Consider the following 27,415-nt stretch of genomic DNA (forward strand, 5'->3'; position numbering starts at 1 on the left):
GGACGCGACAGTGGCGACCTCGCGAAGGAAGGCTAAGTTACCGGCTGCGGCGGACACAGCAGAGCGTGGCTTTATCGAGCGCGAATTTACAAAGACGCAATGGGTGTGGAAAATGAAAGCCGTGATTTGCAAAAAACGTATTTACTTAAATAAACAATATAAGAATACACAACGAGATTAGTTTCGAATCGACAAAATAACATTTGCTTAGTTCTTATTCGTGAATTGCTATACACACATCACCGAGATACATAAATAGAATTTTTTGTTGATTACAAATTCTCGTTTCTAATACATTCTATACAGCGTGCTTTTGTTAACAAGACGCAGGCCAACTGCATATAACATTGTATGATGCAAATTCTAATTATTCTTTTATATTCAGAGTTTTTGAACAAATAACTTACATTGCTTACGATACGAGTTCGATTTCAACTTCTGTAAAACACATCGCTATATAAGCGAAACAACGACATTTTAACCGATAGAAAACTATTTCTTGCATAATCCACGGTACTACAAATATTTAAACTCTGATAGATATATAATATATTCGATCTTTCTAACAGTTTTACATCTTTGTGCGTGATTCCGTTACAGTTACGTGAAGATTGAAAATGATTATTTTCAATTCTTTATACCATAAAAATAACGCGATAAGCAAATTTATCAAGCAATATTTGAAAATTTACAATGTACATTATTGGTAGAGAATTGATTTGGAGCTTCCAAACCACATTGAGTACGATTATTGTTCTTCTCTCTAAATCTGAAAGAGTGAAAAATGACCCATTTCGAGTCGAAATTGAGTCACTCTTTGCAAAGAGTGACTCAATTTTGCCTCTAATTCGAGTGATGTTTCACTCTTTCAGATTTAGAGAGTTTTCAGTCGTTTCTCTAATATATCGATTAACGTTCGCATAGTTGAACGCAGAGATAAAATTTAGCATATTAAAATTCGCGCATGCTAGTAAAAATAGTTGAGCATCATGAAAATTATTTTTCTTTTCTATAATACCGAATAATATTAAAATGAAAAATCATGCAAGTTCCCCATCTAAAACTAAGCAAATGCCGTGCTCACTTGATATGATATTTTCGCGATTACAAAAAGAAAGTAAAATTGAGATGTTGTCTACACAGTATGAATGATTTTTTTTTCTTTTTAAGATGATAGAATATAGAAAAGAATTAAAACAGTCTGAAGTCACATTAATAGCCAAGCCAGACAGTATACAGACAAGTTCGATGTTGCTTTACGAAAATCAACGATTATTAGAATATGACATAACTTATTCTTGTTCAGACCTTGAATTTTAAAGTTTATTGTCCGCATCTGCTCTGATTACTATAAATAACAGCGTGTAATATATTTCTAGGCTCTCATAGTAATAATAAAGTCGATAAAGTACGATGAAGCACTGAGATTGCTTTGCGAAGTTACTCGTTCTTCTTACCGGTAGGCTTTTCATCCCCAGAGCTTTTGCTCTTGCGCTTCGGAGGTACCGGTACGTCGGACGTTTCGGCAGGTGGTGGCGTTTCGGGGACGCTCTTGTCCGCTTCGAGACTTGTCGACGATGAAGTTTTCGCGACTTTCTTAACTATCTTTTTCTTTGGTTTATCGCCACCACTGGCGCCTTCCTCGCCCACTTTGACTTTTTTGACTTTCTTAACGATTTTCTTGCTAGATCCTTCGGTTTCCGGTGAACTCGGAGGATCGCTTTCCGAGGAAGACTTCTTCGTCATTTTCTTTTTTGGTTGTTCCTCCGTTTCCTGAGATTCGACCGGCTTCTCAACTTCCGTCGCTGTTTTTGCCACTGCCTGTACTCCTTCCTCAGTCGTTTGGGCCGCTTCTGCGTCCAATGGAGGACTAGTCGGTGGGGTCGGTCCAATTACCACTGGAGTCCCGGGAATCTTCAGATCCTTTGATCTCGTGGGTCTAACTGGACACTCTGCTGACTCGTCTGTTGCGACAGCTTCGGATTGACTAGTACTCAGATCCTCTTTTTCAGTGACTGTTTCTTCGGCGGCATCGGACGATGGCAGTGTTACCGTCAACTTGCTTCTCTGACAGACGTCTTGCGAGATCTGCTCTGGTTGAGCGTCCGCTGCGCTTGGTGCATTTGGGTGAGCTTGAGCTTGAGTTGGCTGACTACCTTGTGCAGCTTGCGCTCCTTGTTCAGTTTCCAGAGGCACAACGTTGTCAACTGACGATACGACATCTGGACTGATCGAAGCAGTCGCGATATGCGTTACGGTCGGGGGTAAAGCAATTTCATCTTCCAGTTTCAAAGATGGATCGTAACCATTCAATTGCTGCGGTTGGGGAACCGCGTCTGGCACTGTGACGGGCCTAGCTTCGATCAATGTTTCGGAGACAGCAGCAGCGGATTCTTGAACCGGTGGTATAATGGAGGAGACTAACGCTTCGACTATGAGTCTCGGATCTTCGGAAACCGACTCCTTAGGCTCTGCTTGTAAAACTGATTCGGCTACTTGTATGGGAACGGGACACTCGGTTGTAGCCTCGGATACCACTTGAACCGGTGTTTGCGCAATCGTAGACTCTTCGGCTGGCTTATCTTGTGCTACGGTTTGCAATGGCGTAACTAGTGATGTGTCGGATGATTTACTAGCAATACTCTCCGTAACTTCTCTACTTTCTTTAACAGATTCGGCGATTTCTATTTTAGCCTCTGTCAATTGCGTCGTAGGAACTAACTTTTCGGTAGGCTCGACACTGCCCTGAGTTAAAGTCGACTCTTGCTCGCAAATGGTACTAGCGATTTCACTGTCTATAGCGCGGACTGATGCTTCTACTTGCGGCTGCTCGTGATGGTCAAGTGAAGGTGACGTGACTTCAGAACTCGAAATTCTTTGGCTTGCGATTTTTGATGATCCCTCGGCTTGATCGTCCGTTGCTAAAACTGGATTACGAACATACAAATTATTTTTGTGTCGGATTCGTGAAGCAGCGCAACTTACAACATTTCAACACTAATCATGTGCATTGTAATATAGCTGTAAAATGCTGGTCTGAATACATGTTTGCTTGCGGCAGTCCATTAATTGATGAATTATTATAGCAAGAAGCAATCGAAGCGCAGAAGCAGCTATATGAATAAAACGAAGACAAAGCAATGCGGCGGCAACTCAGAAAATGAAAATAATAATGGGTAAAATAAACATAATGATACTTTATTTCACAGTTGAGTTTATAAATCTATCGTATGTCCGTAGTAACAATTGTTTAACAATCCTTCGTACTGATAGAATGAGCAAATAATTATAAGAAGCAATCAAATGATATGAAGCTTTCGTAACATCGTGTTTAAAGCTGTCTACTGTGTGTCTGTTTAGTTAACGTGTCCATTCTTATAATATTTACCCCAACAAAGCAAAACGACAATACAAGATGCAGCAATGCTATTGACGGCATGGTCTGTTAGTTGCTCTCCTTGACTCCTGTTTTTTTTTTATACAAAAAACTCAAACTTAATCAATTATGTCAATTTATAAAGCATATTTACGACAAAGTCGCACAAAACGCTCCTGTCAATTAATGATATTATAAACACACTCAATCATGATACTCGAAACTACCAATATGTCAAACATGCTTTCACAAATACATTATCCAATAAGTAGGGGGCATATTGTATAAAAACTTTCATTAAATACGCTATTACTATAATCAGTAACATTTTTTCCCTCTATAACACATCATTTCACGTCAGTTTCAATAGATAAACTATATATCTGCGATTTAATCGTGACTCGACAGCGTATAAACAATAATTAAGACAAATTTAACAACGAAATTGTCGAGGAAAAGTTCGGGCGTGTAAATCATAGTTAAAAATTTCTTTCGTTTTTGGCGTTGCTTTTAACTCTCCCTCTCTTTACTCTTATTTTCGTTTATTTTTCTTTGATTTCTTTCCGTCAAATACTTTCTGGGTGGGCTGTGCCTCGTTCGATTTTAACGTACCGGGTAAAGCAACTTCGCTTCCTTCTACAGCTGCTTCCACCTCACTGCTTTTGCTGGTACCTTTTTTGGGCTGTTGGGTTTCCTAGAAAAACATTATTGTACGTGTTTTTCTACGTCGCATTTTCAGCCGTTGTTTATTTGAAATTAATTACAACTAACTACAACAGTTACAGAACGGAAAAACGTTTCCATTTAGGACACTTATAATTCGAATTACCTGAGCACTGGTGTCAGGGATCGCTTTGGTCAGGGCGGAAAGAAATTTTGAAAAAGCAATTCAGATTTTAGAATTTTGTAACCAATGATTTTTCTACGTAATACATAATGGTATGACTTTATTTATCCGTGTAGTTTTCATAGTTGTAATTTAGTCATTTAAAATCACTGATATTATTTCATTAGTAATTATATTTAATCATGCAGCTTTGAACACTATTAGATAAATTATTTTCAGTAAAAGATCAAACAAATTACGAGTATATAAAAGAGCAATAGTTAAGTGTTAAGGAAGTATTTTAGCATACCATTAGGTCGTTAAAAGAGAAAAGTAAGATTCAAAACGTTACCTCAACAGGAGGGGGCAGACGTGGTGGTGCCGACGCTAGCGTCTCGTTGATCTTCTTCAGGATATTGTCAAAGCTATCCCGACCCATGAAATCAATGTGACCTTGCTCCCAATTCTGTTTTCGCATGTGATCTTCTATTGCTTTCTGTTCGTCGGATCGAGACTCACCCAGGGTCAACTTCGACAACGCTCCTGCCAATCCACCCTATAAATAAAAAAGCGATATTCTAACATTGCATTCGCAAGTAATACGATTTTTTTTTTTAATTTTAGCTCGAGGCTACTGTCGGCTAAACTAAAAAGAGCGTTTCAGCTTAATTCAAAGAAAAACTAAATCTAATTTCAAAATTTTAATATCAGCATCGAAAGGTTGTGTGTATACACTAAAAGGGAAATAGAAAAACATTAGAGTATGAGAAAAGTCTGCTTGTACGAAATGGAGCAATAATAAAAACAAGTTATTAGTATGCAATATATGACACACAATAATTGCTTATGAAGAAAAAAAAGTTTAACACGGTCACTACAGAGACATAAAAGTGATGGATATTAGAAAAAAAACAAGCTACTTACTTCTGCATTCTCTATGCTTGGCGAAGCACTCAATACGGATTGCGTTGTTACGTTATGGGAATTCGTATAGGGGCGTGGGGTGTCTGAGGATTTACTGGAATTGTGTGGTTTTTCCGTCCGCGATTTATTGCTTTTGATCGCTTTGTTAGTACTTTGTCTACCGTTGTGTGAATCATTTACTGTCGTAGATGTGCTAGGTTGACTATGATTATCTGTACGGTTTTCACGGCTGTCTTGATGATCGGAATGCTCATTAAGACTTTCGATTACGTTTTGGAACTCCTCGATACATTCGCACATGGCGTTAATCTGTTCGAGATTTTCGGAAAGCCATTTCGCATCTGAAACGTGTTCATCGGTCCGATTGTGCTGTTCACTCGATGTGCCAGCACATGCGTTGGAGTGACTCGATTGGTTTTCGGGCGTGAAGCTTTCTTGTCGTTTGGATTGAGAATTTTCATGCGAATGCGAAGGAACGTGATCGTGACGATCACTGTTCCCGTGATCCGATGATGAAGATGGAGCTGATGTTAGTTCGGTTTGGTGACGTTGATTGTCTGGTAGCGTTTGATCGGTGGAGTTTGTTATCGTGTTACAGCGATGCGTTTTGTCATCGTTGCTCGACTGATTATTCGTGTTAAAAAAGGGGTCGTTACGTTCTTGGTAATTCTCCCATGGGTCTTTGAACTCTGAAAAATCCGGAGGCCCATTTATTTGGTTATACGAGTCTTCATCAGGATTACAGTAAGGAGCAAGTGGATGGTGGTAAGAACTGGAATACGTGGAAAAGGACTTAGATTCGTGCCAAATTGTAGTCATATTGCTGGCGACCTTTACAAGCAACATGCGAAAACAAAAAAAATGCACACTCAATTGGTTAGTGACAGACTAGAGATTCAGTGTCCATTTTCTCGTCAGCTTATATTTAAAAATCATTTTTTTCTAAATGTTTTTATTTTGAAAAGAAAGTTAATACAAGCTAAGTATATTGATTTTCATAGAATAGGTGCATGCTGAAGTTACGTGCTGAAGGCAAATCATTCATCAGAAAAATAGACACTGACTATATAATGTACTAAATAACTAAATTCAAACAACAAAAGTTGCATCAAGTTAAAATACTGAACAATAAATAGAAAACGCTACTATAATTGATGCAACTTTTGAAGAAAAAAAAACTAAAATAAATGTATACCTTGAACCCCACACAAATCCCAATAACAACTACTTCAGAACCAAAGTGCAGGTGCCATATAAACAAGTGCCAATGACATACAACATAGGAATTGGGAAGGGTTCAAAGTACATTCAGCGCGACTGCGATCCATACAAAATCGAGTTTTGAGAATAAAAATATTAGAAAAAATTCGAATAACTGAGTTGAGAAAGCAGTTTTGAAATTATTTACATTATATACAGAGGTATATTTACAAATATGTACATCTATGAAAGAGTCAAACGTTCATAAGATCATTTCGTACAAAGCTGCATTTGTTTAATTAGTGGAAAAACGATCGTTAGAAGCTTACCTTTTAATCTATAGTTTAAATTTTCCTCGTATCGCTTTTGCTTGTAAGAATCAAGGAGAAAATAAGTTGACAAAAACAATATTTTTCATAACTTAAAAAACAAATTTCTAAAAATATCTCACAGAGCAAAATACGAGTGGTTCGATTAATTTGGGCAACGTATTTTTACAGACCTCTGAAATGTTTTTTGTAACCGGTTTCCCAGGTACCAGAGAACATTGGCCAGGATCCCGTCAAAATACGTTATCCGTATAGATCAGAAACTGACCTCGTTAGCAGATTGCAATGAACTTACCATAACATCTGTGAGCTGCCGATGCACGTCGTCGCAGAATATATTCCACCATACTTGCAAGAGCGGCTGCAAGTGATTACAGCCGGGCGGTGGTTGAACAATGCCGGTTAACGTGTCGAAGTACTGCAGCCAGGGTTTGGTTGCTCCAATGAAGTGGATGATTCTTACATTCTCTCCGTATCTGCAATACGAATAAAGAGAATCACAAAATTGTCCGGCAATCGGTTTTTTTTTTTCGACCTAATTAATAAAAAAACCTACTGCTTGAATGCAGGCGCATAGGAATAAGTTGCGGTGGAGCACATGTTGTAGATGAAGGGCAGATGTTTGGACATGTCCTTGTGTGCCCAGTCGCTAAAGTACATGTTGAGTAGGCCCTGATCGGCACCATCGAATGATCCCTGGCTCGCGGCGAACGACGTGATAGAGGCGAACGTCTGTTGGGACGGCTTGAACACGAAGACGCCAGAATTAAAGCAATCGGGCCAGCCCACATCCGGTGCCGCGGACAACTCCTCTCGTTCGAACAGCTCGTCGCAGTTTCTCACAACCTGCCAAATTCGCTCCGATTAATTTTATTCGCATAAAATTTGCATGCAAAGCGATTCTTCTACGCGATACTTACCAGAGCATCTGCGTCGATGAAGACACATTTTTCGTACTGCGTGAGTCTCCAGCAGTGCAGTTTGGTGAATGTAATTCCCAACTCCGGCCTCTGCAGTACAGCCAGATTAGCTTCGTCCTTTGAGTCTAATACATTGACCTCTCGCACTAAATTGAATACCGATGCTAGTTTTTCCCTAGAAAATAAAATGAACGGAAATTTTAAAGCAACAACACGAAATCCATTTAACGCCGATAAATCAGCCCCAGAGCGAAATGAACGCGTCTTTGTAGGCCCATTGAAAGAGGAGTTAATGACACCAAACGTTTCGTGGTCAATGTCGAGCATCTTGGCTTTACTTCAGTTTGGCATTGATCAGCCTAATGTAAACGCCCTTTCAATCGAGCCAAGCATCCGAACGTGTCGCATTAACCGCAAGATTCCGACGAGCGCGGTTACCCTCTCAATTAGAGGCTCGAATTGAAACAACAAATTGCAGTTATTACCTCATGGATTCGGTGACTCCGGGTGTAATGAGGACCGCCAGGTCATGTTGAGTGCCTACTCGCTTCAGAGAATGTGCCAAGACTAAGGCGCCCAACGAGTAGGAGTCATTGGTGGCCAACGTCACCCACGCAAATCCTGAAAATTCAATAGAAATATTTTTTTCAATTGCGAAAAGAAATGAAATCAAAATTATGAAAGAGAAGGACCGAAGCAGATAGTTTCCCGTCGGCGAACGGAAGAGCGATAACAATTATTATATCTCTCGCTTCTTGAAGTATGAGGAAAAATCAGGTCAAGAATGTTTTGGCGCCAGTTACTTAATTCCATCAGCGATCACTTCGATACACGTAACTCTTTTACCAACAATATTTAACCGATAGTTACGCAGTAGCAATAAATAAAATCCGAGTATTTTCGTTAAAAAGTGAGATAATCCGTGTATTTTCAATTCCCACGGAGAAATGAAAACAGGAAACAGTTTAACGTAAACCGAGATACACAAAAATATAGAGTGTGAAAAATGAAATTGTCCACGCTGCCAAGAACAAAAATACCGTTATGCGTTTTAATTCAACCAGTAGGTTTTTACAACTTCCGCGTGTTTTTGACGTCTCGTAGAAGACGACGACGACGACGTAGTTTGCGACAAACTAAGTTTTATAAATATAATGTAGAACTACGCAATAACGCGTTAATATAATAAAAATCTTCTCGAGTTACAGTGTTGCGCGAGTCGTTTAATTGACAGAAAATTTACAAGCTCCCGTCCGTTATTTAAGACGCGGAACAAACAATTTTCTAGTAAATAATTTAAAACGACAGCGTGAAATAAGAGTGCCGAGCATTCGGAACCATGCACGCCGTTACGTAATCTCGGTAAGGTATTATAGAATGATAAACTAAATTGTCCCGATAATCCATTTTGAAAGTTCAACTTGCTATCGCATTTTTCGCAATTATCGCGCGATGATTGCAAGTGAGCCTAAAATTAAATTGAAAGACGTTCTGCGAACCGACGAATGAAACCAGAGACTCCTTGGGGTATCTTCTTTACCGCGCAGAGTTTTATCGGAAGGTACGGCTGGCTGAAGCAAAAATGCAAGACCCGATTAATATGCAAATCGAATATCGAGTCTCGTTAAATTGGTGTAATTAATTAATGCAAAATTGCAGGGCGTTACAAACGACGCGATAGTTCCGGAGCATCGAAAAAGGAGAATTTTTAAGTGCCCACGTCGTCGTGGTTTTTTTAGAAAGCTTCGCTTTCCCGCTATTAAATCAAATTTAGCATATAGACGAGAGCTGATACATTTTTTAAAAATACTAAGTGATCTCAGTTTTCGAATTTCTAATGAAAATAAAAAGGATCAAAAGATAAAACGCATAGGTCGATGTTGGCAGGCTTCCAAGTCTCGCCGTATTTATAGAAACGTGTGAATTCGTTCATCTAAAATTCACCTCAAATTTAACGCATTAAGATTAGCGTCTTCACACTTTGCTAATTATATCGAATTTCGATCATTTTCGAGCTTTCGTCTACTCGAAGCAAACGGAATTGCTCCGATCGCTTTTATCCCTCGAGGCTGAAGATCCCATTGTTGTAAAAATGTATAATAAAAAGGAAGGCCGGAAGACCGGAAGGAAGACAAGGTAAGTAAGGCAAAATGGGCGATTCTCTCTCTCTCTCTCACACGTGTAGAGCGTCTTTAAAAGGCCCTGGTCTGCTCTGCGAAGCGTCTCGCCGGTGTATATTATGATACGGAGAGGAGGCCCACGGACGAAAGACATGACGAGACGTCGTGGAAATCTGAGTCGTCGCCAGCGCTACCGCCATCGTCTACGCGCGATGACATTTGCATAGTAGCGCTTTACTCGGATTATTATTATTATTTTTTTTTTTTCAAGTTTAATTTAAAATCACGACGTGTGCAGCTAAGTAGAGGCTCGAGAGGCATCCCAGACAGCCTCTTCAACTCCTTTGCTTTCGTTATCTAATTATATTATATTATGACGTTTCGAAAGAATAACTAAACAGTCGGCGCGCGCGTGTTCGAACGATGATCCAATTTTAGCACTGCAATCGGTGATCGGTCGAGTCTTCGCTTACATCGATGCGCGTGTTGATCGAGTCGATTTTAACAACAATGCCGATAACGAGAGAGCGCGATGCGCACGCGATATTTTGGCGGGAAGAAGAAAATACTTATTTACTGAATCACGAAACGTATCATTATAAATAAAGGCGAGCGAGGATTTGAATATATTCGAAATGTGTCCGAATACACGTAGAGATAGAAGTGGTGAGTTAACAAGACACGCATCTAATAATATAAACGGACTGGAGATTTGAAAATAGAACTTATTCCCGAAAGGCAATAAGATTAGAAACCGAATACCTCTCGTCGCGTGCGCGTGCGGCTATATAGTTGCGAATTTTTTGTTCTGTTTACGCCGAAAATAACGGGAGGAGACATCGAGCGACGCGCGCGTCGCCGAAAAAAATTAAATTCGCGTAATCGCGCTCTCTCGATAAGGCTCCAAAATCTAGCTGGATTATAGCGCGTGCAAGTATGGCACGGACGAAAAAGGAAAGTGAAAAGATAAAAGAGACGCGTAGGAGCGCTGTAAATTTCAAGCGCTAGAAGCCGGCACGAGACAGCAAGCTGCCCGACCAAGAATAAACTCTGGAGCCGCAAGTAGCTTTTGTTGTTCATTGCGGCTATTTTTACGGACAAAGTAGCCCGTGCCGGAATTTCACGAATTTTTATCAAGATCTCCGGGGGTTCAGGGCGGGAGTTGGCCCTACTATTCTCCCTGTGCGCGCGCATTTAACGTTAGAATTATCCCCGAGGGGGAGAGCGAGGAGAGTCGTTGGACGCATGTGCGTAAGACGGCTACCCTCGTCCGTATCCTTGAATTCGTCCTCTATTCGCGAAGGACGAGGCTGTGTTTTTGGAAAAATAAGTAGAGCAGCCGAGCACGAAAGAGCAGGAACGCGAGAGCGAAGCACGTAATTGCCGCTTGATAAAAGCGTATTGCGAGCGCGAGTTTCGGGGTAAACCTCTTGAAGGTCATTGGGTCAAGACCGGTTGCGCCCGAGCGTACTACATACACACACACACACACACTGCGGCGCGGGCATAACCAGACGCAGAGGAGAGGCGTCTGGAGAGAAGAAAGTCTACAGCCATCGCTCGAAAGTAACGTGTAATACACACGGCCTATAAGCGATAAGAGCCCGCGCGCAGCAGGTCATCGTAACCGCGAATTGTTCCGCGAACGCTCCAGAGTCCAGTACTCACCGGCCATGGTCGAGTCTCGCAGCAGCAGAAAGATTCCTCGAGTCTCACTCGACGACACGCAGGGGAGAGAAAGTGTCGCGTTGTTTTTTCTTTTTCCTGCAGCAGCGGGAAAAGAAGCCGGCTCTCGCGCGATCGGACTGTATAATGCGTGATCTCCTTCTCTCTGACGAACAGCTACTGCTGCTGCTACAATACGCGCACGCACACGGGGCAGTCGCGCCAAGCTCCCCAAGAGCCGATTAGCCGCACACTACTGCGGCGCGAGCGAGCTACGGCAGACAGTAGTCTCTATATACGCACACTCGACACGAGAGCCAGTCGCACGATGGGCGAAAAAAGCCAGAGCCGCCGAACAAACTCGAGCGAGAGAGGACTGCGCGACTATGCTGTGCCGGTAAATGTTGGATCAAGTATAGCGGGGGAGAGGGGGAAGACACACTCGCTACGCACCCGACCCGACGACTTGTCAGTTTCGCATTGCTTCTCCCCCTGCTCGCACACATCGTCGTCGCTGCGAGAGAGAGAGAGAGAGAGAGAGAGACGAGCTTCCTTCTCTCGTTGTCTTCTGCTCGCGTACTTAACGCTGTTTCCTGCCAATGTTAGATCAATTGTAAATATTGTCGAGGGTATGCCCCCCTTCTTATGGCCGTAGGTCGTCTCCGACGATCTATTGGTATTTTGAACCGCGGCGACGTTGCCACATGCGTGCGTACGTAGATGGCGCCAAGTATCGAACTGATCAACACTAATTAACCTGCGGCGCGTTTTTTATCAACCGTCTCGTAATTATTTTAGCGCGGCTCTCGCGATTGCTGTTGCTTACGATTTCTTGTGGTCTGCGACCTCGACGCGTTGAATAACGAGAGCTTTTTTAATAGAAAAAGAGCACGCCGGCTTTTTCTAATATTTTTAAGTCAATGATTGATCTACTTGTTGCATGCATATTGCATAGGTCATGTAGGTACGGGCACATCTATAAATAAGCTATTTCAAATGACGAAGAGATGGCGCCAGATGCCTGTCGTCTGCTGCGCGTCACTCGAACTGCAATTAGCGAACTTTCTTTTAAAAAGCGAGCCAAAGCGCAGTTTCTGCTCGACTTGTCCGTCAAACTGAAATTGCGCAGTACTATACCTACAGGCTAGAGCTGCGCACAGATCGTTACATATAGCCAAGAAATAAACTGCGCTGTTTCTTGTTTATAAGCGATGCGGTATGTTCGAATCAAATTCGCACGCACGTGCGTTCTATAATACTGCAATCGTCGAGATTTCTCAACGAGTCGCGCATTTTCTATTTCTAAAAATATAGGTATAGTCGAGAGCTTGGAACATCGTCGGAGTATCAAAGGCGAACAGTATCTCGAACGTAGATCTCTTCCTCTCTCTCTCTCTCTCTCTCTCTCTCTCTCTCTCTCTCTCTCTCTCTCTCTCTCAGATTTTGCATTGATTCGAGTGAAACTTTATGCACCTCATAGAGCGAGCGATATGCGATCCTATAACGCGATTGACGAGAGTCTCTCGGAGAGCGCTGAGCGAGCGAACGAGTTATGCGCACCAGCAGCGGCGCCGGCACTCGGAACAGTCGGAACCGTAGACTCGCGCGGCGGCGCCGGCGCCTCTCCTCTACACTATACAAGTATATACATGTGTCATTGTGTATTCGCGTGTGCGCTAGATATTGCCAGTCTCGCGGCCTCAGCCCTCCGCGACAGCTCCAGCAGACTCTACCCTCTCGAGTCCTCGTATCTATCGAGAGACGCACGGCGCTCGTTCCGGAGTAAAATTTTAATCGCAGTGTTGCAGGAAGCCTACCTGCGATGCAGCAGTCCGCAGAGGGGGAGTGAGCTCGCGCGCGGATTCGCGAATAGCGTAGCGTCGTCTGCTGCCTCGTCGCCGCAGCGGAGAGTAAAAACACTGCAGTACGCAAGCACCGGCTCCGTATAGTCATACCTATATACGTGAGCGTACATCCACGAGTTGCCCGAACGAGACATGTTCGAGCCAGGGCTGCTGCTTTACTCGTCGGGAAGAAAGAGAGGACAATGGACCGGGCAGAGAGGATTGTTCCGCTGATGACAGCTGCTCGTCGTTCCATGTCTCCGCTGCCGCTGATTAGTTCGCGAATGAACGATGAATTTCCAAGAGGACAAGTTGGCGAAGATGGCCGGCTCGCCGACTAGCATCGAGAACCAGATCGACAGCTTCCTGGAGCAGTTCAAGCGCAGCGCCTCCAGAGCCATGGAGGAGCATCATCGACGATCGAGCCTCTACAACGCCAGCAGCATCAGCCGCAGCCGCAGCGGTAATCTCGACCTCGAGGTTCTCGAAGCCGGTGAGATTTTTATCTGATTTCTCACGACCACCTATAATGCGCCTCCGCTGTCTTACTTTCCCCCCCCCCCCTTGTGTTTTTGAAAACTGCGCGTTACAAGACGTGCGCGAACATTTTGCCAATATAATCCTTCACCGAGGATCCGCCCTTTATTACCTACCTCTCTACGTCTCATCGAAGCTTCCTTTTCACCAGGCTATATTTTCGATTTCGCGAACGCCCCGAGCGAATGACACAATTATTTATTTTTATTTTATCGTTTTATTATTATGCGCGAAAGCTCTGCAATCTCACGCGCAGAGGTCAGCACCGGCAGGAGCTTTTTGCTTTTATCGATTCGCGCGCGCGTCCATGCACACCACACGCCACACATAGCAGTCCAGACGGCGCAGCTCTATAGGCATGTTCGTGCGCGCACCCAATCTCGAGTCTGAGGCAGCAAACCACGTGATTACCTCGGCCCCGCCGATAGCTGCCGCAGTAGGTAGTATAATAGTGCCGCGCGCTACTCGATCCTGGGCTGGAGCTGGACACTGCTCATCGTCTGCTATAGATAATAAAAACACGGATAGTGTCCGGACAGCAGGATATGATTGCGCAACGGCGGAAGTCGAGCCACAGCAGCTGTAATTGTCCCTGCCATCGTCACTGCACAACCAAATGCCCCAACGCAGGTTCGCACACTGCACGTATATCGTACATACACTCTTTAAGCAGTTCGGCATCGCCTGCCTCCCACTGTTGCATACCTTTTTTTATTGATCCGAACGAAGTTTTAAACGTGAGTAAGTGTGGATGGGTCGATCGATGTAAACACGGACGCTGTGTACCTGTATAGAGCTCGATGTAGGTGGACCACGAATACCGTTTTATATGTCTAGCTGGGAATTTCGGGTTTTCGCCTGAAGTGATCGATAAGCGGCGACGACTTGTTACTCCTTCTCTGTATATCTACGCGCCCGTTTAGCGAGAATAGCGGTTTATTGTGTTTAGGTAACTTTTGCAACTGTTTACCTTTTCTAATAAGTTGAACATATGAATTTTCGTACTGGAGAGGTACATTTAGAGAGGTTAGTTTCTAGAGTTTCTGTGTATGCACAGGTATCTTTGCAGTTGAAAACAATGGTCATTGTAGCATATGTTAAACAATGCATTAAACAAAGGACAGTGTGACATCAGCTTCTATCCAAACAAAATGTCAGCCCTGATGACGAAAATCAACAGCATGCAGTATTTGTAATAGCAAAATCAAATACAAATAAAAGAAAAATCTTAACTAAATGCAAGATCAGTCAAAAGAAGAAAAATTGTCAGCAGCGGAGGAAAAAGATGTAAAATGCAAGAGGGATCCAAAACTCATCACAATTGCTGGAGCGATTATAACAAGGTTGTAAATGCCAGGATGATGAGTGTTTTAAGTGCTTGACTCCAAAAATGGTGTACAGACACAGATTAAACATTGCTGAATGGACAAAGACTCGGCATGACCTGTACTTGATCCGTATGAGACTATAAACGCACTGAGAGACAAAGACTTTGGGCTCACAAAGTTTATCTCACGTAGTTGCTCCAAAAAGCCATGGAAATCATGGAAAGATTGCTCACAATACCCTCTCAGTGGAAACTTACCTAACAGCAAGTGAATTCGCAAACAACTTGATAAATGGGCAAGAAGAAGTCAAGCAAAAAAACCAAAGCTACATACAGTTCACCGCTATATTTGCCAGCAGATACGACCAGAAAAACTGTTCATGACTTGTACAAAGAGCGCTGCAACAGATCAAGCGGAAAAATCATGGGTTACACAACATTCAGGGCATTCGTAAAGCTCCAATTCCCACAACTGACATTCTCAAAACGAGAATTTGCCAGTTTGTCAGCAAGCTCAGATAAAGAGCGCGGATATGCAAAAAGACGCGATTTCGTTACAAGAATACCAGCGAGAAAAGGCAAACATCGATTTTCTGAAAAAGAGAGCGTTGGGTCGTCGAGACTACTCTCCCGCATACACAGCAGTCAGTCGGAAGTAATAAAAGCGGTACAGAGCTCAGCTAGCAGCGAGTCGTGCGAAGGGAACGATGCGCGCGCGGGAAGAACGGGAGAAAGGGAGTATAAAAGTCGCGGGCGATTTGAGAGCCTCTTGATTTTACAGTTACAACGTGCGAGCGTGGAAAAAGCGCACTCTGATGAGAGAGGACTATGTGCAGCAGCAGCAGCAGCAGCAGCAGCAAGGTCAGCAGCCGCGCGCGCGTTGCACTTTATCCTCCTCCTCCTCCTCCTCCTCCTTCGCATTTCCATATAGCGCGCGCGCGCGCGTTCACCTCTCGGTTAATTTCATTAGGGCTATCGATCGAAGCGACCAAGTAGTTGCTTCCATCTATTAGGTACAAGGCATACCCTCGCGCGAATGAAAATATACTCATTGCGCTTTTCTTGCCTCATTTCTGTTGCAGAGGATGCGGAGAGCATGACTGGCGAGATCGAGAACGGCGAGCTGGCCGTTCGGGACGTCGCGGACCTTCTCCAGCCGCAGTATGCCATCATAACCGGTGAGCATAAAAAGACGACGAATTCCGATCTTGTACATTATTCCGAAAATCCGTTAAAACCGGTTGTTAGCGGGTGTTGTGACGCGAAGGCGCGAGCGAGAGAGCATCGATTCATCGCTGCCTTTCCGAGGAATATCAGTCGCTTTTCCGATTCTTACGGGTTTGCATTGACCGTTGACGTGTGCGCGATCGACGAGGATCCATGTGGATAGTTTATTTCTCACCTACCTCGACATTTGTTAACAGGTGGCAAGACTCGGGAGGGATGTCCCATCATCACGTTCCCGGACAATGGCAACTTTCACAATCTGACTGACCTCGACTATCAGCGGCTCATGCTCTACCTCACCTCTGTTCCGACGTAATTATTCCAGCTGTATATAAAATATAAGAATGATGTACGGATGATCCATAAATGTTCGTTTTTTTTTTTTTTATTTCTCGCTTAAGCTTGCACGAAGCGGATCTGGGCTTTCATTTGGTCGTCGATCGGAGGACCGACAAGTGGAATTCCGTTAAGACAGTCCTGCTAAAAATTTCAGTTAGTACACACACTGCTGGCGTTACATAAATCTTGTAGTTATCGTAGTTAGCGCCTGGCAACAACGACGTCGCATTGTTTTGTAGGCTTTCTTTCCCGGCCTGGTTCACGTCGTCTACGTACTGCGGCCGGTGGGCTTTCTGCAAAAGGCCATTTCCGAGGTGTCGAACAAGCTGTTCCGCGAGGACTTCAAGTTTCGGGTCATCGTTTTGGCGAACGTCTTCGAATTGCATGAGCTCATAGAGAAGGATCAGCTGACCGAGCAGCTCGGCGGAGAGCTCGCCTATTGCCACCACACTTGGATACAAAACAGAATAGTAAGGATCTTGCGTTTGAACTTCTTATGCTTTTCGAAATATTCAAGCTGATGGTGCTAATCGTTTGATTCGATTTTATTGCAGAGCCTCGAGAAGTTCTCCTCGATGACGCAGGACGTGTCGCTGGCTCTGGACTCGTTCACGCGCAGGCTGGCCGAGGTCGAGTTCCCGAACAACACAATCGCAACGACGACACTGCTGAGCCAGCAGCAGGCCGAGTACAACGAGCTCAAGGAGGAGATCCTAAGCGCGGCCAGGCACGGCGAGGCTCTTCTCGACAGTGTCAGGCAGCTCACTGGCAAGGCCACGGCCGACAGACTCGGTAATGTCGCGGCCGTCGAGAGGTATAGGCTTTGATATTTGACTTTTTACCTTGTTGCGATGCCGTGACTACGACTTAAAATCTCCGCCTAGGCTACTCGTTCAACTCGAAGAGACAGAGCGAACTTTCGACTTGTTCTGGTCGCACCACAGCTCACGATTGAGACACTGCCTGGCCCTCCGACAGTTCGAGCAAGATTTTCGGGAGTTGCAAGCAAACCTTGGTCAGCATCTTAAAACTATCGAGGAGATGACGGAAGTAGGCGAAACGCAATCCAGAGTCGACCAACTACTGCGCGACACCTCCACGTTTCAGAGGATATGCAGAGTAAGTATCGCTCGGCCAGATCTCTTCCTACTTCAGTCTATCATCATAAGCACTCAAAACACCCAACACCCTCTCACGTGCTCAAGTAACTCGATGTCGTGACACCTTTTCTCTGATACAAAATTCGGGAAAGGTTCTCTGTTAACGTACATGCCTCGGGATTTGCAGACCATCGTTCAAACCATCTATCGTCTTTTATTAAAATTCAGAGTTCATACTTCACATAGCAAGCATCTGATAATTCATTTGGTTTGAGCGCTGCGATTACTGTTATCATAGTCTACACAATGCACAACATGCACAAATGCTAAAGAAAAAAAAATATCACATTGCACCGCTTTCCTTTTATTTTGTCAATAGTCCTATTTGTTGCATACCATGTGGATTTGGGTTTTGGTAAGCAATCCACTTAAAAGAATTCATAATATTTTCTAATAGCATATACATATATACATTTATATATATATATATATATACATATACCTCTTTCCACATACTACTCTTTGGCTGCATTCAAAAACATTAAGCTTTTAGCCTTCTTCAGATACTTTCTTCAAGAAAATCTAACATTCATTAGATTCATTAAATCACGTAGTTAGTTCTTTTTCTTAGAGTGTCACATCCCTACAATATTCAATTTTCTAACTAACGATATATACAAGTATATAAGTATATAGCTATGTATTAACTATAATAAAAATGATAGACTACTGTGTGCTTGATTTTTCAAAACTGTTCATCTACAATATAATATATGCTAAACTTAGAAATTTAGATTGTGTCGCATAATCTATCAGCATGATTATTCATTTCTGAGAATAAAATTTTCGATTTGAAAATGAATACCTTTTTACTTTAAATTATTCGGTGCTATAATTTTTATGCACCGCATGTCCCCGTCAAAATCGATATATTTCATCATAAAATGTGAATCTAAAAGCTGCACGAAAGAGTTGTATATTTGTTGATCCCAAAAAATAATTTGCCTATATAATGCTCTGAGACACGGATATTTTATTTAACTTCACTAAAGAATGCTTTGTTGTTTCAAAGACAGTAGGTATGTGTTTCGAGGCTTCAACGATAAATGTTCATTAAATGTGCCTCTAAACGACGTACGCGCTCATATAGTAGTCCGATTTTTAATTTTTCACTTTCTATTTCGAATGTTTGCATGAATATATAAATTCGCCCTTTATTACAACGTTCATATTTTAGGGAGACATAGACAGAGCCGAGGAGGTAATAACCGCCGGACAGCAATTGCTATCGGGAAGACACCAATGTCCAGCCGAAGTAGTCGAACCAAAATGCGCAGAGCTGCAAAGAGTTTGCACAATTTTAAGCCAGAGACTGGAGAGAAGGTTGCACACACTCACCAAATGCAGGGAGCTTATGGAGCACATTGATAAGGTACGTGGTTCAAATTTTCATCCCTTGTGTGAATAAATTATGCTTCTACAATTTTTCTTAATTCTCGTCGTTTTTTAGGCAAACACCTGGTGCACACGTGGAATAGAATTGTTAGCGGCCCAAAACAGTTCGACTCCAGCAGATCAAGCCCTCCAAGAGCTGCAATCTTTAATTGAAGCCGCAGAAGAATTTCATCACCCAAGAAGTATATTTGAAGATTCTATTATGCCAGAAACCAAAGCACTTGTCACTCAGGTACAGTATTAGAGACTAAAATAATTGCTTTATCAAAATATTTTATTTGATAGTTGTTTCATAGATGATGATACTTTCAGGTTTTACAAAGGATAGAAGATGTTTCAGTGATGTGTGATAAAAGAATAATGAGCCTTAAGCAACAACTTATGAAACCAGCTAGACCAATCCAAACTGTTACTCCAGAACCAGCAAAACCTCTGCAGCCCGCCCCACAGTGTATTAGACCTGGAAGAATTTTAAAGAAAGCTAACACGATGCCAAGGGTAAATATTTTTTAGTAAAACATATCAAAGGCGTAAACAAATAATAATAAAAATATCAATTGCGTAGATGGAAATGGGACCCGTTGAGGGAGGTGAAATATCATCCCCAGAGAGCGAGCCTCGAGACGGTGAAGCTTTGCGATTGAAGCGTGGTCATGTACTAACAGAACTGGTGGAGACCGAGCGTATATACGTAGCTGAACTAGGCTCTATTATCAAGGGATATAAAATGGAAATGAACAATGAGGCTTTGGCTCATCTCGTACCTGCACCGCTCGTCGGTAAAGGCGACGTTCTCTTTGGCAATTTGGAGGACATTTATCTTTTTCACAGAGACACCTTCCTGAGGGATCTTGAGAATTGTATATCTAATACTGAGCTTGTGGCCTTGTGTTTCGTACAAAGGGTACGAATTTAATTAAAAATTAAAACAAATTTGAACGATTGTCTTAATTTTATCAAGTTTATAATTTTAATATATTTTTTTTTGTTTTACAGAGAGAGATTTTCTTTAGGCTGTACAGTTACTATTGTCAAAATATTCCACGATCTGAGAGGCTTCGAGAACAAATTCAATCAGAACCGCAATTTCTTGTGACCTGTCAGCAAAAGCTCGGCCATAAATTGCCATTGGCTGCATATCTGCTTAAACCTGTACAGCGCATCACCAAGTATCAACTTCTGCTGAAGGATCTACTAAAATACAGCGACGAGCAGTCGTGCTGTGTTGAATTGCAAGAAGCTCTAGATTGCATGCTCGTTGTGTTAAAGTGCGTTAATGATAGTATGCATCAAACGGCAATTACGGGATTCGGGGTAAGCCTGTCAAATTTTTATTTTCTTGTATGAATTATGGTCTAACTCTTGGTTATAGCAGTCTAAAATGTTCCTTATTGTACCTTAGGGTGACTTGAATGCTCAAGGTGAGCTTCTTTTGCAAGGTTCGTTCAGCGTCTGGAGCAGTAGTAAACGGGAACGCTTGCTACGACTAAAGCCATCGCAACGTCACATTTTTTTGTACGAAATGGCTGTGATATTCTGCAAACACAGTAAGCCTCAAGCGCACACCAAAGCTACTTATCACTTTAAAAGATACTTAAAAGTAAGCTCAAAGTTGTCTTGAATCGATTTACCAAAAAGTGCAATTTCTTATTGTTAACCAATTCCCTTTGTAGACGTCACAAATTGGTTTGACCGAATCCGTAAAAGGGGATGCTCGACGTTTTGAGATTTGGCTGCAGGGTCGAGCAGAGGTTCACACAATTCAGGCATCAAGTATTGATGTCAAACAGGCTTGGGTTCGACAAATTAAAAACGTTCTCATGTCACAACTTGCTGAACTTAAAGGGAAACAAAACACTGCTCTTCTTGGCAAAACCGGCCACAAGTACGGGTAAAAACAACTCAAAATAATTTTGAAGCAAATATTTGTAACTACAAATTTTGTGACCGAGTTAGAATCATGACAACTGTATTGCCTTTTTAGACCCCTCCGACAAACTATTTCATGGGATGCCCAAAGTAGCCTTTCGGGATCATTACGTACACTGTCAGTTGACAGCAATAGTATGGTCTCGCATCTTACCGATGTTTCTCAGACGACGGAAAATGATGATGTTGGCTGGAGCTCAGAAAATAGCAATACAGACGACGAAGACGCGTTTGGTGATATATCTGGTCCTGCACCCGTAAGTTTACAATTCAATTTCATGCAGTTATGAATATTATATACGATTGATTGATAAATTTCCATCAAACTAATTATTTCCTGTTGACGATGAACCTCTAAATGTTAAAAATAAGGGGGAGTATACTTGGCACTTTGTCAACACCATTAATTATATACAAACCTTTTGTAATTTAATTTCCAAATCATAATATCAGTATTATTTATTTAAGAATTTTCATTTTAATCAATACTTACAGCAATTGCCAATTTTATTTCACAAATAGTTTAATATTGGAACAGTAATATGCTCTACATTTTGTTCATTAAAGTTAGCTTTGACGCGTACCAATGATATTTTTACGCTTATGCTGAGATGCCAAGAAGTGCTTCATTAAACGATGCTTTTGTTACTTTTTAGAAATAATATTCGATCAAGCCAAAGATAAATTTTTATGTTCCACGGAGTCAAACTGCATCGCAGGGAAATTTTAGCATGGGACGCCGGAAACGAGGTTTTTTGTAATTTTCTTTGACTCTGTAGATGTTTAGCAAACTCTAAATCACAATTTCAAAACGCATATCTCATGTCATGGATACTGTGCTTTATTCATCACATCATTCTATGAATTTCACATTTAAAAAATGCGGACTTTAATGTATAAAGTATACTTTTCCCTTTAGTTTTATTTCACTTTTTCATGGATTCGAATAGGATTTTTGATTTTGCTAGCTATATGTATATGCCGAAAGACGGAATGTAAAGGATTATTTTTGCTTGGAACTAGGCACAACAAAAGGAAAAAAACAATGCCTACGTGTCAATGCAGAAAAATAATGTGCCAAATATTCAGTTCAACAAAGATTCTGATGCTTTTTCAGGGTGGCAGATACGTCGCGCTGGCTGACTACTGCGCCATGGGTCAGTCGGAGGTGACGATGCGCGAGGGTGACAATCTGGAGCTGCTCAAAGTCGGCTGTGCTGGCTGGTGGTTCGTCAAGCTAATCGGGGCAGGTATCGAGGGATGGGCACCTGCCTCTTATCTCGAGCCCATCAGTCGTAAGACCTGCCGCAGCTCGCAGTCGGTGAATAGCAGTCAAGAGGCTATGTGAAACAGGAGACTAACACACTAGATCTGCGATTTGGTGTGTTAGGTATCTCTCCTTCTCTTCGGCTAACTTAGCTACTATTCCTCGTCATCCTCGTGAAACAGGATTTCCCGTCAAGCAGTGAAGGCCAATCTCGTAACTTATCCTACGAGAGTTTTGTATATGTTTGGATAAATATATACAGTAATGGTGTAGTAAATTTTAGCGCGAATGGTGCAAGTAAGTTTAGACCGTACAGTCAGAGTATTAATCCTTTATGGTCCAACTTCCGTCATTATTTAAAGTTTATCAACACTGCCGCTTAAATGACAGTTGATTTTTCTTGATTTGGAAGTCAATTTTCTTACCTACAGTTGTAACGAATAGATGGAGAATGAAAATGATAGATGCCGACGCTAAAGTCGTGTTAAACCAGTTCAGTGTAACGGTTAACACTGGGCATTCGGATACTAGTCGGCAAAACACTGCTTTTTTAGTTATATGAACAGTCGTATTTATTCACGGGCATTTCGGTTTCAGTATCGTAGTCTACGCTTAAATTATTTTCCCTCACTTCTAATTGTAAGTCTTTTAGAAAAACTTACGAGTCGGTGCAATAAAAAATGAATTGTTAATCTATTGTATGGTATATGTAAAAAGTTAATGAGGTAACTAGATATTAGCAGATAGCAAAGTTGAATTAAAACGTATTTATATATGTATGAAATATGAAATCATGCCGTTGCATAGTTTAATGCAACATCAATTTGTAGATGGGTGTAGTGAGTTTTTTGTACGGTACGTTTAAGGAATCAACACCAAGTATAAAGCGGAATGGAAATGGATACGTGCTATATTGCCGGAAATTCATTTTCATGGTAAATCACTTAACGATATTGAACATAGGCAATAATAAAAAAAGCAAGATTTCTGATGATAAAGTTTAAAATATACATTGCTATCGCAGCTTTTTGTACATGAAACTAAAAAAAAAATTAACTATCAGACCAGTTCTTATAAATGAGTACATTTATCTTGATTGAAAATAATTCAACATTGGTGAATTTTATTAAAAAGGCGTACAAAGTTTTTTAGCTAATCTTTTGATATTTTCAGTTTTATCGAAATACATGCTTGTATAAAAATATCTTTCTTGATAGGCAAAAAATCAAAGTTTCAAGGTTTTTCATTTTTAAAGGTGATACAGTATTTGACACCCATCTATCATGCCGTCCTACATGAATTGACCTGCCTTTCTAACAAAATTATTGTATTATCTTTAAATTATTTTGTCATCTTAATCATACAATTTATCTGTTGCACAAGAAAACTTGTTATTTTGTTGATAAAGAATTGTTTACGCATTCCTTTTTTACGATAGTTAAAGCTATGATGCAAGCTCTTTTTAGGATGATAAAGTTGAAATGATAATATTTGTATGTCAAGTCGGATGCGAGCAATTTTGTTTATGCTCACTATTACACATTGAAAAATGTTTTCTCACTAATGTGAGAAGGCAGTATTGCGACCATATTATACACTTTCGCATAGACAATAATATTGTCCAATTGTAGAAGATGTATATGGCTCATTAAAATTTGTATGAAATATAATCGAGTTAAATGTAATCATGTAGTGATTAGCGCATTAATAAGACAAAAGAAAAACATAAAAATGTCTTACTTCCGTTACATGCTGTGGCAAATAGAAGGCGGTTTCTGCAAAAAAGCGAAAAATATCATTAGCTCTTTATAACGCGTTGAGCATGACGGTTCCTTTAACGTTCCTTCAAAGACAGATACATTTTGACACTTCAACATCGTGTTATCTATTTTTACATTGAATAAAGAATAAAGCTAAAATCGCTTCTATTTGCAGAAAGAAATTACGTTAAAAGTTAAAAAGCAACCACTGTTATCAAGGGGCGCAGTAGCGCTTAATATAATCAATGAAATTCTGTAGGGCTAGCCTTTCAAATATAAGGTATACATTGATACTATGATATGGACGAAGATAATTGTAAAAATAGTAGAATGAAGATTTCTTTCGAAAAATCAAACATAGAGTACTTAAGAAATTAAAGTGAGATTTTATATTTAAATTAATTTTAAAAAAAATTCGTTTAGTTTTTGTTAATTATGTTTGAAAATTAAAAAAAAAAATAAACCACTTTCAGTTGCCTTATAAATGAGATATTTTTAAATTCTTTCATAAATTTTTGGCTGACTACAAAAACAATTCAAATTGAACAAAAATTTGTATAGAATACTTATAAACTCACTTTTGTCTAATATTAAAATCTGTGCTCTTGTATGCAATGAATGCAGGCAAATTTCTTATAAGCTTTTATATTATAAGAGTTTTTACAAAGTAAAATTCAAAATTACTTTTAAAGTAAATATACTATATACAATCTAGAACTGCATTTTAAAAGTTAGAGGTAAAAACTTCAGAGTTCATAGATAATATAAGAATTGATACAAGTCATTTTATACATTCCTTAATTGTTTTAGTCTGGCTGTAAAATAAGCTGAAAAATACAATTTTTTACGCAGCACGCATCTATACACACCTGGAGAAAATAAATTTAATATGCAGAATTAAAAGTTCGACTAAATTTACAAACAGATAAAGTCCACGAGACAAAAAACTTCATGTATATTGAGAAGCAATCACAAAGGTATATAAACTAAAAAGTTTAGTAGTTACTACCTATTGTAGCTTTTGATGTGCAGGGTATATTAAAAGCTTTGGCATCTGCGTCATAAGAACATAAAACAATAATTATTGAATTTTTCATGCGCGTGCGAGGCACGTTATAAAAATTATATATACAGTTGTGCCTGTATAAAATGAAAAAAGAATAATAATAAATAAACTGATGACATAAACTAAACAGGCTCTCAATATCGATTACAGGAATAAAATTTTCTTGAAAAGAGCAACAGAAGATATTCAACTTGATTCATTGATTCAGTTGATATAGCTTTGCTTTATTCCAGGAAATTTTAACTTATACAACGATAAAATAGAACTAAAAATGTTAAACTGATTATCATGAATTTAAATCATAATCCTGCAACTTGATTTGTATAAAACAAGTAGAAGTACATACATGCAACAATGTATTATGAGAATTATTATGGAGACTATACATTATTTATTACAGAATATCTTAGTACAAAACAAATTGATTTTTGATAGAAGTTTATCATTTGTATAACTATGGTATTTATTGTTTAAATGTACATATTTGATGCTGTCTAATGTATTTTGTATTGATTATTGTATACTTCAAACATCTACTGATGTTAAAGAATTAAAAAAAATATTTGTACAAAATGCATAAGACAGAATAATTTGATAAATCCCACAAGAATCAATACTTGTAATATTGTTATAAAAGTAATCTATGAATATGTAAATAAAGAATACATAATTATGACCATAATAACAGCTTTTTATTACAAAATAAACTAATTAGAGAAGAAAAAAAAAAAATTTTTATCATATAATCTTCTAAGGAGACTATAACTTAGAGATCTAAAAGCTTGATTTTCAATCAAACATTTTGTGCATTTATTTTTTAATTATGACTGACTTTTGTTTTTCTTACTTTCCTTAATGGAAATAACGTAACGCTGAGGCACATTCAAAGGAGGTGAATACCCATCAGCATACGTTGCATCTTCAAAGAGGACTTCATACTCTTCTTGTGCAGTTGTTGGCAAATGATTAACAACAGCCTTATAAAAACACGTTGTTTGTGGATATAAAGCCATGACTAAAATTCATTTCAGGAATGCCTTAATTATAATGACTAAACAAATGATTAAATAAACTATTCATATCAGAAAAATTTAGTTTTTACCTATTGAACCTTTTGCAAAGAGAGCATGAGGATCTGTTTCAGGATCCGCTCTCATAAGTGGCAATGGAACAACTCTTCGCCTGGACAAAATGTGCCTATCTTTTTGTTCTTCATCAATATCATCAACTTCATATTTGTTTGTTGTAGGATTGAAGTGAACTACTTCAGCTAGAATCCAGTTTTCTTCCTCCTCGGAACCTTTTACTAATGCAGCTACCATATCACCCATCTGTATATTGCAAGAATTGTCTTGTCATAAGTTACCTCCATACCCTTACAGAATCCCTTACCTTTGCTATGTAAGTTGGCTCAGCTGGGATTGCTCCGCATAAAGGAGGTGCTTTGGCACCTGGGGTTTTGCCAATGTATAACGGTAGCGTTTGTGCTGTGCTCAGGAGCATTTTCATTAAAGCTCCCCGCCTTATCGTTTCCTTGTTTCCTGCATTACGAGCCTTAAAAAATGATATCAAATTATCATTCTACTCAACAACTTGCTTTAACCAAAAATATCCAGTTATTTGGAACAGACGGACTTGCAGTATAAAAACACACCTGTATTCTCCTTTCATTTCTTATAGATCTGATTTCATTTATCTTTTCCAAAGCTTTCCTCAGCAGATCTTCTTCTTGCTGAGCATCTACAACTGCCAAACTGTAAATACCTTTAAGTTTCTGTTGATAAAAGGGTGATATTTTCTCATCTGGATTGACTTTTTCATGAGTTTTAGTTATATTGTTCAAGTTGATTTCAGAATGATTGCGAGCTTTTTCAATTTCATGAACCAGTTGATGTATGCTTTTCAATCTTTCCTAAAACCAAAAAATTCAAATAGCAAATCGAGAACTGTAACACTTGTTCTTCGACCGTTCTGGTTATTACTTGAATTTGATGAGCAGCAGCATCGGCTGTAAAAGGCATCTTGAAAAATGTGGTTCTCAACAATTTTAGAATGTCGAACACAACTCACATTATTCTTCATGTATAAACATGGATTTGTGTATCAGCTGTTTCTCTTCCACACCGGTAACGTAACTGATATAGATGTGATATTGCTCCACGGGATTCGCGGGAAATTTTCCGGTCGGTAAGAAGAGTTCTACC

General features: G+C 40.3%; 3 protein-coding genes across 20 annotated transcripts; 1 reads left to right on the top strand and 2 right to left on the bottom strand.

Moving 5' to 3' along the window:
• Positions 1 to 125: 125 nt before the first annotated feature.
• LOC100122700 (glycogenin-1) lies at positions 126 to 11,797 on the bottom strand. Of its 13 annotated transcripts, XR_004227487.2 has the most exons (10): positions 8,268 to 8,403; positions 8,061 to 8,196; positions 7,576 to 7,750; positions 7,212 to 7,501; positions 6,951 to 7,131; positions 4,555 to 4,758; positions 4,206 to 4,228; positions 3,989 to 4,070; positions 3,389 to 3,465; positions 126 to 2,927 (listed from the first exon to the last, which is right to left on the bottom strand). XR_004227487.2 is itself a non-coding variant. In XM_032599426.1 (9 exons), the coding sequence occupies exons 5-9, from the start codon at positions 7,000 to 7,002 to the stop codon at positions 1,441 to 1,443; spliced, it is 2,514 nt and encodes an 837-aa protein (XP_032455317.1). In that variant the 5' UTR covers positions 7,003 to 7,131; positions 7,212 to 7,501; positions 7,576 to 7,750; positions 8,061 to 8,196; positions 11,364 to 11,748; the 3' UTR covers positions 126 to 1,440. The 13 variants fall into 13 exon arrangements, 9 of the variants coding, with proteins under 9 accessions (XP_032455317.1, XP_031784886.1, XP_001606306.2 ...); XR_004344897.1 differs by lacking the exons at positions 4,206 to 4,228; positions 8,268 to 8,403 and adding an exon at positions 11,364 to 11,797; XR_004227486.2 differs by lacking the exon at positions 4,206 to 4,228.
• A 1,009-nt stretch (positions 11,798 to 12,806) lies between these two features.
• On the top strand, positions 12,807 to 25,893 carry LOC100122691 (guanine nucleotide exchange factor DBS). 6 transcript variants are annotated; one of them, XR_001729114.3, is made up of 17 exons: positions 12,807 to 13,697; positions 16,151 to 16,246; positions 16,493 to 16,607; positions 16,697 to 16,787; positions 16,874 to 17,104; positions 17,189 to 17,448; positions 17,519 to 17,753; positions 18,972 to 19,166; positions 19,245 to 19,421; positions 19,502 to 19,687; positions 19,755 to 20,093; positions 20,186 to 20,503; positions 20,592 to 20,789; positions 20,863 to 21,080; positions 21,174 to 21,375; positions 21,775 to 21,868; positions 22,236 to 22,352. XR_001729114.3 is itself a non-coding variant. In XM_001606250.6 (16 exons), the coding sequence occupies exons 1-16, from the start codon at positions 13,496 to 13,498 to the stop codon at positions 22,464 to 22,466; spliced, it is 3,294 nt and encodes a 1,097-aa protein (XP_001606300.1). In that variant the 5' UTR covers positions 12,807 to 13,495; the 3' UTR covers positions 22,467 to 25,893. The 6 variants fall into 6 exon arrangements, 4 of the variants coding, with proteins under 4 accessions (XP_001606300.1, XP_008211520.1, XP_031785401.1 ...); XR_001729115.3 differs by having other exon boundaries at positions 21,775 to 21,875; positions 22,236 to 22,351; XM_001606250.6 differs by lacking the exon at positions 21,775 to 21,868 and having other exon boundaries at positions 22,236 to 25,893.
• Positions 25,418 to 27,387, bottom strand: LOC100122680 (SAGA-associated factor 29). The gene is made up of 5 exons (XM_001606241.6): positions 27,194 to 27,387; positions 26,866 to 27,123; positions 26,604 to 26,765; positions 26,314 to 26,542; positions 25,418 to 26,226 (listed from the first exon to the last, which is right to left on the bottom strand). The coding sequence occupies exons 1-5, from the start codon at positions 27,230 to 27,232 to the stop codon at positions 26,033 to 26,035; spliced, it is 882 nt and encodes a 293-aa protein (XP_001606291.2). The 5' UTR covers positions 27,233 to 27,387; the 3' UTR covers positions 25,418 to 26,032.
• Between the last annotated feature and the right edge of the window lie 28 nt (positions 27,388 to 27,415).

Source organism: Nasonia vitripennis, chromosome 4 (genome assembly GCF_009193385.2).
Source record: "Nasonia vitripennis strain AsymCx chromosome 4, Nvit_psr_1.1, whole genome shotgun sequence".
NCBI lineage: Eukaryota > Metazoa > Arthropoda > Insecta > Hymenoptera > Pteromalidae > Nasonia > Nasonia vitripennis.

Bases quoted from the DNA above. Each gene is read 5' to 3' on its own strand.
- LOC100122700 (XM_031929021.2), bottom strand. From the start codon at position 8,388: ATGGAATTAAGTAACTGGCGCCAAAACATTCTTGACCTGATTTTTCCT. The intron at 7,132-7,211 runs GTAGGTTTTTTT...TTCGTATTGCAG, and splicing joins TATGCGCCTGCATTCAAGCA to ATACGGAGAGAATGTAAGAA. The intron at 4,759-6,950 runs GTAAGTTCATTG...TTTTATTTATAG, and splicing joins GGCAGCTCACAGATGTTATG to GGTGGATTGGCAGGAGCGTT.
- LOC100122691 (XM_001606250.6), top strand. From the start codon at position 13,496: ATGAATTTCCAAGAGGACAAGTTGGCGAAGATGGCCGGCTCGCCGACT. The intron at 16,788-16,873 runs GTTAGTACACAC...ATTGTTTTGTAG, and splicing joins CAGTCCTGCTAAAAATTTCA to GCTTTCTTTCCCGGCCTGGT. The intron at 21,376-22,235 runs GTAAGTTTACAA...ATGCTTTTTCAG, and splicing joins ATATATCTGGTCCTGCACCC to GGTGGCAGATACGTCGCGCT.
- LOC100122680 (XM_001606241.6), bottom strand. From the start codon at position 27,232: ATGCCTTTTACAGCCGATGCTGCTGCTCATCAAATTCAA. The intron at 26,543-26,603 runs GTAAGGGATTCT...TGCAATATACAG, and splicing joins AGCCAACTTACATAGCAAAG to ATGGGTGATATGGTAGCTGC. The intron at 26,227-26,313 runs GTAAAAACTAAA...AATGAATTTTAG, and splicing joins CTTTGCAAAAGGTTCAATAG to TCATGGCTTTATATCCACAA.